General features: G+C 40.7%; 1 protein-coding gene across 3 annotated transcripts in view; it reads right to left on the bottom strand.

The window, feature by feature from the left end:
• Positions 1-13786: 13786 nt before the first annotated feature.
• Positions 13787-16403, bottom strand: part of LOC311150679 (fibroblast growth factor 12) — a gene marked incomplete at both ends in the record, with an annotated part of 61756 nt that continues 59139 nt past the window's right edge. For all 3 annotated transcript variants that reach the window (XM_084188183.1, XM_084188181.1, XM_084188182.1), the window contains 2 exons: positions 13787-13899; positions 14972-15170. In XM_084188183.1, coding sequence (XP_084044309.1) covers positions 13787-13899; positions 14972-15170 — 312 coding nt within the window. The remainder of the gene's footprint in view (positions 13900-14971; positions 15171-16403) is intronic.

The raw sequence follows: 16403 nt of genomic DNA, 5'->3' as shown, positions 1-16403 counted from the left end.
GCTAGGCTATAGACTATTTTAATTAACAAGGAATGCATTTAACATCTTATATTTAGGCTATATTCTACACATCAAATATTGCTAACACTGTCCACTGTCTATCTATGCAGACTCAACTTACTTTACAGGATTTGACAATAAGCTTTTTCCTTTCACAGGTATCCACCGACGACAAATACCACCTCGCCTGGCTGCTATACAAGCTTTTAAAGTCACACAGCGACCAGTTCAAATCAAACGTTCTCCCTCATGGCCCGGAGAGTGGTGGGGTACAGGAGAGTAGGCACGAGACTACGCCACAGAAGGACAAGCGCGTTCGCAAAGCCAGATGCAGAGTATTCTTTTGGAAGTCATGGACCGCATGCTGACAGACTTGACAGACTTGTTTAGTCCAAAACAGATGGTTTTTCGAATCGACAGCCTTCATCCCAAATCAGCGTACCAAAGTTTTCACGCAACAATTAATGTAACTTATTATTTTTATGAATTGTAACTTATTATCAACTTATTGACGTGGTTGTGAGGCTGTATCTGTCAAGCTTGAAAAAATCTGAATTATTGATTCATTGTTTGTCTCCAGAATCTTTCTCTCTCTCTCTCTCTCTCTCTCTCTCTCTCTCGCTCTCTCTCTCTCTCTCTCCCTCCCCTCTCATTTCTTAGAATGGTAAGTAGTATTTCTTACAGATTAGACTGCACTTTAAAGGACCAACCTGCAATTGATACATCCATTTTTTTTCTTTTAAATTAATGATGTATAGGCTACCCATTGATTCTTGAATAATATAACTTATAAATGCCTCATGAGCTTAATTCAACTGTCATACCCCATCAGAACCCAAAATATAAGCTTGTTTTACTCCATAGTTTGTAAACAATGTAATTGTAAACAAACACTGTATAGCCTCAAAACATGGTTAAAACTATAATTGTAATATCATGGATGGTCAAGCCTTGTATCCATAGCTCTGTCTGTGAATTTCAGAGTTATCTTACATTTCTCCAGCCCCGTCCCTCAGCTGTTTACCGAAACAGTGGTGGTGTTGGAGCCGTTTATGAAAAAGCCTATGTTTATTATTTTGAAAGAAAGATAATATGTATAGGAAAATATTGACCTTTATGTTTGAAGAAAATATTGTTATAAGAAGGTGAAATGTAGGAAGTATGTACTTACCTGAAATGCCAAATAGGCTTTGATATCCCTGTGACATAGCCTACCTATTGTATAATAAGACTGATGGGGTAGCCTACTACGTGGGCGGGATTGTTAGTCCGGCGGAAGCGACACAGTTTTCCACCTTAATTGACTGCAGTTAACGAATGCACGGCACGGCCATTTTGTTTGATTTCGAATCATACTTTTCATTTCAGGCTTTTATGGTTCATGTTTTTAATATAAAGCCTACTTTATTTTTGATGGAATTGTCATTTATTAGAACTTTATATCATTTTGGTTTGTATGAACTATATCTCTGCTATCAAACACCTGTTGGACCCGACGCAATCATCACTAAACAGTGAGTAGGCCTAGCTTAACGTGAATAGAATTTAATTGATTATAGAATACGGAACTATTTTCTTTGGGATACACGTGTTTACTCCTGTCCCCGGTTTGACGTGGCTATAGAACTTTTGATTTGGATACGAAGTGGGGTGGCCATTTTTTTAGTGTTCAAACTGCAGATTGCCCCTTTACCTTTAATTAAAATCAAGGAAGGTTTATTCCTTGTATTGGATTTTGATAGCTGGTGTATCATGCGCTCTAGCACCTCATCATCAGCAGGGGGGGCTCTTTGCCTGGTGCACCACTGAATCTACCTGAAATCCATCAAATGTCTGCAGTACCCTAGATTTATTTCAATGATCTATGCAGTACAGTAGTAAATATAAAAACCCATCGTTCTATATGGATATTCACTTGCCCGTGCACTATATGGCATTAACTGGACTACAATTTAGTATGCTGCCTGTACTGGGTAGTCTGTGTTTCTGAGTATACCTGATACATGTGTGGTCCTCTGTAGCTCAGCTGGTAGAGCAAGGTAGTGGGTTCGATCCCCGGGACCACCCATACATTAAAAAACATTTATGCACGCATGACTGTAAGTCGCTTTGGATAAAAGCGTCTGCTAATTGGCATATTATTATTATTATGTATGTGGAGTCTGCTGAGAGGAGGACGGCTCATAATAATGGCTGGAAAGGAGCGAATGGAATATCATCAAACACATGGAACCCATGTGTTTGATGTATTTGATACCATTCCACCTATTCCGCTCCAGCCAATATCACGAGCCTGTCCTCCCCAGTTAAGGTGCCACCAACCTGTACCGTGTGTGCACATGCACACGCCTCTGTGTGTGCATGAGTGAGCGTGCATACATGTATGTACTGTATGTAGGGAGCTATGTACTTTACGTCCAGTATGCATGTATTATGCATGTAAAATGTATGTGTATATTTATGTATGTATGTAGTACTGCATGAGCTTGGGTTTGAGAGAAATAAATATGCATTAATTCATATCAAATTGGGCTAAAAGGGAAAGTAGTGAGAGTGTGAGAATAGAGAGAGAGATAGAGAGAGCAAGAGAGAGAGAGCAAGAGAGAAAAGGGGAGAGAGGGAGAAGAGAGGGAGAGGAAGGAAAAGTAGAAAGAACAATTCTAGTGAATAGAGGAGTGAAAGAACGAGAGAGAGAAGGAATAAGATGGAGAGAGAGTGTGTGAATCATTAAAGGAGCAGTGTAGCAGAGCTTACGCCAAAGCTTGGCTTAGTATCTGTTCTGTCCCTGGGCTAATGGGATTGAGCAGAACAGCGTTGCAATGTAACAGGAAACAGCAGAATTACATGATCATACTGCAGAGTTGGCGTGTGTGTATGTGTGTACATGCATGTGTGTGTTGGAGTATACGTACACCTCCGGATACATAAGCCTGACTGACGTAATCCTCGACTATGTGGGACCGGCGTGTGTGAACATGCATGCCTCTGTTGAAGTGTGCGTACAACAGAATATATTTGTGTCTTTGTGGCGTGTATATGTGTGTTTTGGATTACATTTATCAGTATTTGTGTGGGTACTTCTATATGTCTGTGTTGCTATGTGTGTGTGTGTGTGTTTCTTTGGGTGAATACTAAAACACGAGACGGAGAGAATGTTTCATAGCATATAAAGGATGAAATTCTCTGTTTTCTCTGTGGTAACATCTCTCTTTTCTGCCTAGCACAAAACTTCCAAAACTCCTTTCATTTACAGCCAACTTGCTTTTGTCCCTTGCTCCAGGAAATAGAAGAATGAAAGCCTATTATCCAATACTTTCTTCACTTCTGAACAGTAGATTTGGATGAAAATACATGAGAAACACCTGCGAGCCTATTTAGATCAAAGGCAGACCACTGAAGTCTTAATTGAACGGAGACCAATTATTTTTAATGAGGATGTTGGTTCTACTTCAGCGCTAGGAATTCCCCTTTCTCTCTGGAGAGAGGGTAGGATAAGAAAACAAGGAGGGTTCCCAAGGCTCCAACCCATATCTAAACAACATGGAGGCTGCGTCTCAAATTGCACCCTATTTCCTTTCTAGTGCCCATAGGGCTCTGGTCAAAAGTAGTGCACTATATAGGGAATAGGGTGAAAAAGAGAAGAAAGATAATGAGGCAAACAGAGAGAGATATTAGATCTTTATTAGGCTTTGATGATTTTCTGATGATGACTCACTCTGGTATCAACTCAAATTGGGTGTCATAATTAATGAAATGTATTCAGAAAATCAATGGAGGACGGAAACTGGCTGTCGATCCAGTGTTTCCTCATGGTCACGCAGCAGAGAGGAGGTGCGAAGCAGGGCTGCAGTTCCGATACCTTGCACTGTTCCATGTTTACATGTCGGAGGGTGCAGAGTGTGGCTGAGTGCAGCCCTTGAACTCACTCACCTAGGGTGCCGAGGGAGTCTAAACAACTGTTTTCCACTTACAGAGGAAAGGTTTTCTGTGAGCTGTTTTCTTCCTATTAAAAAAGTTTATCAGGAGGCACGCTGAAAAGGACAACATAGATTCATATAAGGCAATAGAGATGTTGTATTTCTGTGAATCATAATATTAAAGGCACAGTTCACTTAACAATGTTTGTCAGTTACTTTCAGACAACTTTCTCAAGGGTGGTCAAATGTCGAGATGGGTCCCACGATATCATGCTATATGCCTCAATCCCAAATAAACTGGAGCCTTTAGATCAGCGGCTCCCAAACTAGGGGTCGCCACCCCATATGGGGTCGCCTGATATGAAAATGGGGTTGCGGGAGAATTTCCTAAATCGTGATGAAAATAACATATACACAACAACAACAAAATATTGTCTTATAATATCGTCTTTGTATCTCTAAATCATTGTAATGTGGTTAAATCTAAAAACTTAAAATGATCATCTTGGGAAGAGGCCGCACTTGACCGTTGCACTTAAACCATTCCCAGGGTGAATGGCTAGGCCTGCTACGCTATGAAACCACACACTATTGCAGAGACTTTAATATTACTGGACACAATTGATATGGTGAAAACAATGTATGGGGTGGCAGAGGCACAGAAACTCACATCAATACCTTTGTCTGACTAAACAAACAATGTATGCTATTGCGAGCAATCAAGAGGAAACTAACTGAATGACTCAAAAACTCCCCAGCTTATGCTCTCCAAATGGACGTTAGCTGTGAGGGCCAAGATGGCCGTGCATTGACTTTTGTTCGCTATACATGTTGGGGGATGCTATTCACGAGGACATATTGTTCTTTCTCACAATTCCCGAGTATGAAATGGCATAGGGGATGTTCAGTGTGCTGCGTGGCTATATTGACGAAAAACAGATTCCATGGAATCGATTGGTGGACTTTTGCACAAATGGGGCTTCATCTATCACGGGAAGGCGAGCAGGCCTCTGCACTCTAGTTATGAATGTCTCCCTCTGCCATATGGACGCATTGTATGATACACCCAGAGCAACTGGCGGCAAAAGCGCTGAGCACAAAACTCGGGAGATATGCTGCAGCAGGTAACTTCGATTGTAAACTACATCAAACAACATCTACAGGACGCACGCCTGTTCGCAAAACTATGTGGAGATATTGGATCAGAGCATGACAATGTTCTATTTCACATAGAGGCTTGGTGGTTATCGAGGGGGAGTGTTGGAAAGATGTGTTGCATTGAGAGAGGAACTGTTGTTATCCACAATGGATGTAAAAAATCTGACTTCGTTGACTTTCTGTGTAATGAAAAGAAAATTATAGAAAACACCATCAGTACTGAAACAGGGCCCAAGTGGTAAATATAAAGATCCAGTCCATTAAAAAAATTGGAGGCCCCTTACACTTCAGTGTTGTGATGCAAAAATTATAGAAAAATGCATAGTGCATAGAATTAAAAAGGTATTGTTGGGTATTATTTGTCCTAATCAGACAGGTTTTTTACATGGACGATACATTGGAGATAATATAAGACAAGTAATGGAAACAATGGAACACTATGAAAAATCTGGGAAACCAGGCCTGGTATTCATAGCTGACTTTGAAAAGTACGACTGGAATTGATATATAAATGCCTGGAATATTTCAATTTTGGAGAATCTCTTATACGATGGGTTAAAGTTATGTATAGTAACCCTAAGTGTAAGATAGTAAATAATGGCTACTTCTCAGAAAGTATTAAACTTTCAAGAGGAGTAAAACAAGTTGTCCACTATCGGCATATCTATTTATTATGGCCATTGAAATGTTAGCTATTAAAATCAGATCCAACAATAATATCAAGGGGCTAGAAATCCAGGGCTTAAAAACAAAGGTGACATTGTACGCTTATAATTCATTATTTTTAATCCACAATTTGGATCCCTCCACATCTATTTGTGGAAAAATCACCCTGATTAACTCTTTAGTCATATCCCAGTTTACCTATTTGAATATGGCCTTGTCTACAGCTAGTGACCTGTTTTTAAATTATATGAGCAAAAAATATTCCATTTTATTTGGAACGGCAAGCCAAACAACATTATATAGGCCTATTTATATAATTAATATGAATTCGGAGGGCAGAAATTATTAAATATTAAAGCATTAGACCTCTCACTAAAGGCTTCAGTCATACAAAAGTTATACTTAAATCTGAACTGGTTCTCTAGCAGATTAGTAAGAATGTCTCACCCCATGTTCAAGAATGGCCTTTTACCCTTTATTCAGATTGCAACATCTCACTTTCGGTTATTTGAAAATGAAATAATCTCCAAAATATCGCTATGACTAAAAATAACAAGATAACTCATGTAAAATATACTGTGTCCGTAAAATGTATATCGTTTAAGAACTTTTGTGAAACAGCACAGTTGATAAATATATAGGAAATATATATCAAAACGGGATGGTCTTCAGAGATAGATGGGAGGGGTTGAGGGTAGCTAAAGGCTGGGACTAAAAACAAACAAAAGATAACTATTGTAAAATATATGGTGTCTGTAAAATGTATATAGTATGTATAAGCTGGAAGTAGAAGCCTAAAGGTTGTTGTCCATTAGTTTACTCCAATTAAGGGAGGGTTAGGGGAAAATAAATAGGAAAATATATTTACAAAAATATATATATATATATACACTTCTGTTTAAAAGTTTGGGGTCACTTAGAAATGTCCTTGTTTTCTAAAGAAAAGCAAATTTTTTGTCCATTAAAATAACATCAAATTGATCAGAAATACAGTGTAGACATTGTTAATGTTGTAAATGGCTATTGTAGCTGGGAATGGCTGATTTTTTATGGAATATCTACATAGGTGTACAGAGGCCCATCAGCAACCATCAGTCCTGTGTTCCAATGGCACGTTGTGTTTGCTAATCCAAGTTTATCATTTTAAAAGGCTAATTGATCATTAGAAAACCCTTTTGCAATTATGTTAGCACAGATGAAAACTGTTGTGCCGATTAAAGAAGCAATAAAACTGGCCTTCTTGAGACTAGTTGAGTATCTGGAGCATCAGCCATTGTGGGTTCGATTACAGGCTCAAAATGGCCAGAAACAAATAACTTTCTTCTGAAACTCGTCAGTATATTCTTGTTCTGAGAAATGAAGGCTATTCCATGCGAGAAATTGCCAAGAAACTGAAGATCTCCTACAACGCTGTGTACTACTCCCTTCACAGAACAGCACAAACCAGAATAGAATGAGGAGTGGGAGGCCCCGGTGCACAACTGAGCAAGAGGACAAATACATTAGAGTGTCTAGTTTGAGAAACAGGCGCCTCACAGGTCCTCAACTGGCAGCTTCATTAAATAGTACCCGCAAAACACCAGTTTCAACGTCAACAGTGAAGAGAACACTCCGGGATGCTGAACTTCTAGGCAGAGTTGCAAAGAAAAAGCCATATCTCAGACTGGCCAATAAAAATAAAAGATTAAGATGGGCAGTCTGAGATATGGCTTTTCTTTCGAAAACAAGGACATTTCTAAGTGACCCCAAACTTTTGAACGGTAGTGTATTTTAGGACCAGTCAAAAGTTTGGACACACCTACTCATTCCAGGATTTTTGATTATTTGTACAATTTTCTACATAGTAGAATAATAGTGAAGACATCAAAACTATGAAATAACACATATGGAATCATGTAGTAACCAAAAAGTGTTAAACAAATCAAAATATATTTTATATTTGAGATTCTTCAAAGTAGCTACCCTTTGCCTTGATGACAGCTTTGCACACTCTTGGCATTCTCTCAACCAGCTTCATGAGGTAGTCAGCTGGAATGCATTTCAATTAACAGGTGTGCCTTGTTAAAAGTTAATTTGTGGAATTTCTTTCCTTCAGCCAATCAGTTGTGTTGTGACAAGGTAGGGGGGGTAAACAGAAGATAGCCCTATTTGGTAAAAGACAAGTCCATATTATGGCAAGAACAGCTCAAATAAGCAATGAGAAAAGACAGTCCATCATTACTTTAAGACATGAAGGTCAGTCAATCCGGAAAATTTCAAGAACTTTTAAAGTGCAGTCACAAAAACTATCAAGCACTATGATGAAACTGGCTCTCATGAGGACCGCCACAGGAAAGGAACACCCAGAGTTACCTCTGCTGCAGAGGAAAAGTTCATTAGAGTTACTGGCCTCAGAAATTGCAGCCCAAATAAATACTTAATAGAGTTCAAGTAACAGACACATCCCAACATCAACTGTTCAGAGGGAGACTGTGTGAATCAGGCCTTCATGGTCGAATTGCTGCAAAGAAACCACTACTAAAGGACACCAAGAAGAAGAAGAGACTTGATTGGGCCAAGAAACACGAGCAACGGACATTAGACCGGTGGAAATCTGTCCTTTGGTCTGAGGAGCCCAAATTTAAGATTTTTGGTTCCAACCGCCTTGTCTTTGTGAGATGCAGAGTAGGTGAACGGATGATCTCCGCATGTGTGGCTCCCACCGTGAAGCATGGAGGAGGAGGTGTGATGGTGTGGGGGTGCTTTGCTGGTGACACTGACAGTGATTTATTTAGAATTCAAGGCACACTTAACCAGCATGGCTACCACAGCATTCTGCAGCGATACGCCATCCCATCTGGTTTGGGCTTAGTGGGACTATCATTTGTTTTTCAACAGGACAATGACCTAAATCTAAAATAGAAAATATATTTTGATTTGTTTAATACATGATTCCATATGTGTATTTCATAGTTTTGATGTCTTCACTATTATTATACAATGTAGAAAATAGTAAAAAATAAAGAAAAACCCTGGAATGAGTAGGTGTGTCCAAACTTTGGACTGGTACTGTATTTACAAAAAATATATATGGGGGATTGGAAATGGTGAAGACAATTACATTGATGGAAGCTACAATCTATCTGCAATATTGAAGCTGATCTACCCCCTAAATTTGTTAAATAAAAATAAATAAAAACAGCATCAGTAAGTGTCCCACACGAGTGATGACTGCTCACCTCCAACGCTTGGAAGAGCACTTTGGGACCTACTTCCCAATCCGTTTGACTGTAATCTTGGCTCAGTTGACATGCCGGTAAGTGAAATCGAACAGCTGATCGAGCTGTCATGTGACCGAATGCTGCTGACAACTACGAAGGAGTTTTGGTTCCTGACTCAAAGGGAATAATATCCTGCCGTCTCCCTCTGAGCATTAATGCCTCGTTCAAAACAACTGGGAACTGGGAACTCAAAAATCTCCGACCTCCGAAGAAAAATCGTTTTGAAAGGTCATCCAACTCAGAATTCCAACTCAGGAACTCTGGCCTCTTTCTAGAGCTCCGAGTTCCCAGTTGTCTTAAAAGCACCACAAAACTCATGGTAGGCTACCCTTCGCCAGCTCATATCTGTGTGGAGCTGGATTCAGAGCTCTCGTCTGCATTAAAACCAAATATCGATCCAGGTTGGATGTGACAGCAAAGATGAGGTGCGCACTGTCGACCACGCCCCCTGACTTTGAGAAACTTCGACGCAACATGCATCAAGCCACACCCATCTCATTAGTGGTAGTGAGATAAGAGACATTATGTCAGACTAATTTGCAATTGACTATCATTGCCCCACATTAAAAGGATGTGATGGTGAGTTGAGAAGACAATCAGAAATACTGTTAGAATGTTTTTCAATTGACTGCCATTGCCCCAAATAAAAAATAAAAGATTGGCTGTTAATTACATAACTTTTTTCACATGGTTGTGGTCGTGAGAATGTTCAGATATCAAAATGGGGGTCGTGGAACCCCTGCTTTAGATATATAAATGATTTCCCATTCATTTGCGATTGACACATATAATACAGTAATAACAATAGCTGGATCTAAACAACAGATAGCATGGGACAGATGGCATGTTCACCTAATTTCCTTTATGTTACAAAACATGCATTGTATGGTGTAGACAGAAATTGCTGTGAAATATATTTTCAATAATGCCAAATATTGTATTTTTAGCTGTTTGAAGCTGGTGTACAAAACCAAAAGTAAAAAGACGCAAAAACAAAACTTAAGAAGGGGAAGCCAAAATAGCACACATAAAAAGGACCTACCGCTTATCAGACTTGCTTTTAATGAGAATGACAGGTCTATAACTCACATTTCTATGTGTATTTGGATGGGTCGAGCACAAAGCTACATACCGCACCTTTAAAGGTTCATAAACATTTGACAAACGTTAGATTTTCTAACAAACTATCACTTTAACACAGTAATAACTGATGAATTTGTTCCAGTACCCCATGTTTGAGTTGGACATTGTCTTTGCTCAATCAAAATACCTTGAAAAGCACAAATCTATTCAGCTCTATAGACTGTAACATCTTGGAGCAATACTGCTCCAGTCTAACATTGAAATTAGCATAGCTTGATAATGATTGAATCAGCAGCCATCAGGCTGAGGAGAAGACAGCCCTGAAAGTTTGTTTCCATGACAACAGTAGAATTAAGGGGCGCAGGAGCGCAATCCCAAAATGACACATTTGAATCGAGCCTAAATTATATGATAAATCACCTTCAATGATTTGATACTGGGCGCTCTCTCATACATAAAGGATACTACCTGAAATCTGGGGGAGGGGGTAGAAAAAGTTATACTCTACATGAAATCAAGTCTTTTTGGGGATGTTGTTATCAGGGGAAGAATACAAGGTTATCAACAAGAACACAGCGGTACAATAAATAGGTGAAAGCTTTTGATAACGTATTTTATTCTTAAACAATCACTAACTTCATTCTGATTTTAAATATCAATGCATTTTTTTCATCTCACAATTCATAATGCATATATGCGTGTGTTCCATTTACGGTGAAATCATTTGCAAACTTAAACATAAATATAATATCCCTTTACACAGTATTGAGCCCCTGCGCTGTCCCTCTGGCATTTTCATTTCATTTTGTCCCCCAAAAGTGCTCTCTTTGTTCACTCCCATATCCCCCATTTACTCTCACTCCTTATTCTCAACACATCCTTTCTGTCCCTCTTCTCTGCCAGAAGGTTATGTAAAGTACATCCATGTTTCATGCACTGCTTCGTTGCATTCTACCCCCCCAACCCCACTTGAGCCCCTTCCAAGTTGTATGAAGTTGATGCTGATCTAAGGTCAGTTTTGCGTCCCTATCCCCTAATGGTTAAGGTTAGAACTGAGGGAGAGTAAGCTGATCCTAGATATGTGCCTTTGAGCTACTTAAACTGGAGCAACTACTGCAGAACTGAGCCCCACTCTCTCCTGACCCCAGTGGAAGACTTGTGCTGGTCTTCTGCCATGACCTGCCACAGTTACTGGAGGATGTGTCTGACCTGACATCCCCTACCTCATGCCCTGGCCAGATCCCAAGACTTCCAGACCCCCCACTCTGCCACCAACACCCCTGACCCAACCCCCCCAAGACCACACCTTTGGCCAGGCTTTGTGCATTAGGTGCTGGGCAAGGGTGGCCCGCCTTGTTGTCAGACTCCGTTCATTAGACTGGAGTGGGACTTCCTGAGTTAGACGAACAATAGGATCAGTGGACACAGCGACTTCTCTATCTTGGTGATGGGGGAGATTCCTTCCTGCCTTGCCTACTGGTTTAACCAGCCTTTTTACTCTTTGTATATACAGCCGCTCTCCTACATTTGATTTATGAAATGGCGGGGGCTCATTTCCACAATGCAGCAATCGGCTAATTTCATGGCTCACAAAACCTACTGAGATGGAAGCCATTGGGATGCCAGCCTGGAAGTACAAAACAGTGAAATATTTACAGACTCTCAGGGCAAACGCACCTTCCGGCGTCCAAATGTTGTTTTTGTGGGTTTTGGATGGCTGGGCTCCTTCCCGTTGAATTGTGGTAGGTTATTATTGATTACAGTGTCGTAGGTGAAAGGGTAATGACAGAAGAGGAGTGCCTCACAGGGGCTTCGTCCAAAATATATATCCCTCATGGCCACAGATATAAAGAGACAAATTACATAGAATGAATACGCCATCAACCAATTATTGTGACATTTCTAGTCTGCTCAGTGTACTGACAACGAAGATGAAGACACAAGGAGAGGAAACTTCTTAAGAGTATTGGGACGAATACTTGGACAGCTTTCACAATCACCTTAGCCCCAAGCAGCCTGAGTCTGCTGAGCCCTTACACAAGCCACAACAACGTGCCTTCCCAAGGACATTTTTATGATTTATTTGTACCGACTAAAAGGATTCTCTGACGCACTTCAAACAAAGTCTTTGTCAAAGCTCATACAGAGGTGAAGTAGACCTGTTCCAAATAATCACGAAAGAATCCTTGATTGGTGGATGCTAGTCAAGTTTCCCTCTGTTTTTTGGAGAGAATATTACATTTTCCCCCTAGAATTGGCCAACCCAGACCTTATTAGAGAAAAATACCCTTATTAGTGCTGGCACACCAAACAAAAACAACCTGAAGCTCTATCAACCTTTTTTCCTCCTGGCTATACCCACTTTGCCAGAGTATTGATACTCTTACCAGGCTATCCTTTCTTTTCTCTTTTCCCTCTTGACCATTAAGTTCATAGGACTGGATCATTGAGAGTAATGGTGCGTTCGAATGGTCCTCGGAATCTATTATTTCCCAGTTGGTGAAGTTGTAAATACGACATGAATGCTTTCAAGTGGTTTTGAAGTCGGAATAACTCTTCAACCAATTACATTCTTGCTAGATGGCTAATCTAGCTAACGTTGCTTATGTTGACAATATGTCAAACTATATACTGTATGGATCCACCTAGCTACATTCATCAGATGGTTAAGGTTGTAAATGGCTTTCTTTTACCATCTAGTGGTCGAAAAGGTGAAAGGTCAGTGATGAAACGTCACACCTTGTAAACTCGAGTATCTTCATTCCGGACCGTGTTTCCCACTTGTAACTCAGCTTTTGATGGTCGTTCAGTTGTTATTTCTGGGTCGGGAACCCGTATTTCCAAATTACCAACAGCACTCGAACGCACCATAATATGTTAGAGGCCTACTATGAGGCTTGGTGCAGTAGCCGCCATTTTGCTTTTAGTTGTCTAGTCCTGTCATATCAAAGAGTATGAGGAGATAGGAAAGGAATCCAAATTACAGAGTATTGAGATCCACCCAACCTATTCCACACCGACAGTACATCACCTGAGCAAAAGCCATCCCACCCACCCATTCCTTCCGAGCCCACCAACGAGTTCTCATATATATTCATTCTTTACCCTCACACAAGTGTATGCAGTGTGAAAGTGCATTCACTGTCAAGCAATAAAAAACACCAACAATTTTTCAAATGTCTACAGTCTCAAACAAAAAACAGAATACCCATGATATTAAATTGGGATGAAGAGTTATCAACACATAAGTAATATTGTTATTATTGGACAACAGTAACACAATTAAGCATGTGAGGGTGCCCTAGCATTCATAAAATCAATGCATGGGAAATTGAACGTCTTTAAAGCTCATTTTTCACAGCTTAAATTGGAAACGATAGATATTTGTATTGTGAAGAGACCACCATTCCTTTGTCACAGCTTTTTTTTTCTTTTTTGCATAAAACGTAGGTCAACTCCTGATTGAAAATGTTTGTTGTTGTTTTTTTGTTTTCCTCTGGGTTTATCTTGATATTCGTCTAAAAGATTTTCACAGGCAAGAGTTCAGTTTTTTGTCATCTTGGGTGTAGCTCCTCCCCCTCGTGGTGGTCCATCCCTTCAGAGGGCATGGTGGTGAGGGGGGTCTGTAGCCCCTCCCCCTCTATTTAAGAGAGGGGGGGGGGCAGGCCCCCCTAGTGGCCCCCCACCCTTGGGGCCCTGCTGCTAGGAGTTCTGGTTGACAGCTTTCCCTCCGTTCATGGTGGGAGTCCCTGAGCTCTTCCTGGAGCGCTGTTTCTCCTCGATCTCATGCAGTGACGGCTCCCTGTACATACACACTGCAGACAGTGTATGTAGTAGAGGATGAAGCAGGAAGCAGGGGGGGATAGAGGAGAACATGGAGGACAAATAATGAGGAGATGAATGGGCAAACAGAGAGACAAAGTCAGATCGAGCTCAGGGACTCCCACAGAGTGTAGGAAGTTGCTCTTGGAACCTGTTTTGGAATAAAATATTAAGTATCTGTCCTTAAAAATGTAACTTCCTGTGTTGGATCGTTACTCTTTCACCATTGGTATGTTTTAGGTCATTTTGAGACCTCAGGTACTGCTGGAATGTCTAATGGCATGTCCAGCTTTTTGGGAGGAATTACTCAGGTCCTTTATAAACAGGTTGTTTACAAAGTATAGATAGTACTTGCTTTAGATCAGGTAGCCTATTGCAAAAGTCTAATATAGATAAGTATCTATATTTAACACCTTTTACATGTCCTTATAAACCAGCAATACATCATTTAAAAAGGTGTTTATAAATGCATGAATAACTAGCTTTCTGACATTTAAAAATATAAGAATAATGATTAATAAAATGGTGGGCAGACTATTTCTAAATAACTTATAAATGATTTATTACTGGATATAATTATAAAGCGTTACCCACTTTTGTGAGTATTTCATTTGTGCCATTGTGCAAAGTAAATCAAATACAGCTAAAGTATTTGACAACAACATAGGTCCAACATTATTCCCCATGTTTATAAAACTTTTTGTACTTAATATTAGCATGAGGAAAACTGTAGCGGCAGTGTGAGGAAATGCAATTTTTTAAATGAGTACACACTCTAATAATGTTGTGTATATCACATAAAAGCGTTTCATTTATAAATCATGAAATGTCATGCAAATCCAAGTAAATCACTTATTTCCAACGTCAAGTTTAAGATTTATAAATCACCATGTTGTTGTGGATTTCATCGTACGCACAATGTACGATCAAGTCTGTGCATGAAAATGTTTTTTAAACGAGGCCCCTGATTTCACCATATAGGGCTTCAACCAACTTACTCCAGGCGATCAAAACCTGCAAAAGACAATACACAGATGAGATGGCAGACACATTCAGATACCTTACCTTCAATGGGCCTGGGGACAAAGTGTGAGGAGGGCTTGGTTTTCTTGACCCTGTTCCCCTTCATGACCTGACCTTCCTTGGTGAGGCCTAGGAACCAGGCCCGACCGGACTCCTGCTGCCGGTACACAGTGGACGAGTAGATCACGTAGTAATTCTCAAACACCGACTCCTTAAACTTGCACTCCGGCGTGAACATTTCCTGTTTTGGTGCCAAACAACAAAGGGAGTTTGTTGTTAGAGTAATGTTCATGAAGTCGGATCAAAGTTCAGGAAGTCGGATCATGTTCAGTAGGGAACATCGTCGCAAAACGTTTTGCAACCGAAAATGGAAATCTGTGTTCTTATTAGACAAAGTCAGATTTCACTCTCACGTTTCAAACTGTTTTCTCCCCACTGAACATGACAAGGCAAGTGAGGGTTATTGTGGTAACGAGATGGTTTGAGTTACGAGACGGTGGTGATGGTGATCCACACGCCGTACGACAGACAAACGGACACAGGTCAACAGATGAAGGAGAGATGGGCGGAATAGACGAGCCTATGAGAAATCGCTTTGGATTATATTGTTTTGAGGATGATATTGGGTAGAAGGCACTGCCGTCACTCAAATCCAACAAAACTCCAGTGCCAAATGGAGATGGAACTAGCTACTGTATGTGTAATGACAAGGTGTGGTTGGGTTATCTTGGATTGGCGTATCAGACTGTGTATGGTCCAGGTGAATGAGTTTGTTTGGAACTGCTGGGCTAAGTGATTCAGCAGTGTGTGTGTGTGTTTGGTGATATTTCATTCATCTCTGTCTCCTTCAGGGTTATGTGCCCTTTTAAGGATGTCCCTTTGACTGACAGCCCAATTCTGCTCACCGCTGGAGATGTTCCACAGGCGAACTTTGTTTGTTTGTGTGTGTGTGTGTGTGTGACAGAGAGAGAGAGAGAGAGAGAGATAGAGATAGAGAGAGAGAGAGAGAGAGAGAGAATGTGTGTGTGTGTGTGTGTGTTAGAGTCCGAGAGAGATGCATGTTTGTGCATTCAAGCCTGAATATTCATATTTAATATGTGAATAGGTGAGACTGTATCGCACTATCTCACACTGTTTGTGTGAGTGCTCGTTTATAACACCTATACGGTTTTCGACACGCGGCGGCAGTGTGAAGGACTCTGGGTACGTGTGGGGCATGTAAGCCGGTCAGCAGGGGTGTGACCGTGGATAGGCCGCAGTGAGGAGTTAGAGAGGCCGGTTTTATCTGGACCTGATGACATGCTGTCAGAAAGCAGACGCCTCTCTATATGGGAGGTTGCGGGGTCACATCCCTCCTGTCCCACGGTGGGCGACTCAGCCAGGGTTCCTCCACCTCCATCTTTCCCATCTCTGCCAAGGTCCCCTCACACCTTGCTCCCACACCCCCGAACCACCCCTCCCTTTGTCAGCCACA

The sequence above is a fragment of the Coregonus lavaretus genome (assembly GCF_964263955.1).
Source record: "Coregonus lavaretus genome assembly, chromosome: 23".
Classification (NCBI taxonomy): domain Eukaryota; kingdom Metazoa; phylum Chordata; class Actinopteri; order Salmoniformes; family Salmonidae; genus Coregonus; species Coregonus lavaretus.
The sequence above is the reverse complement of the archived record's forward strand: the minus strand, read 5'-3'. Positions and strand labels throughout refer to the sequence as shown.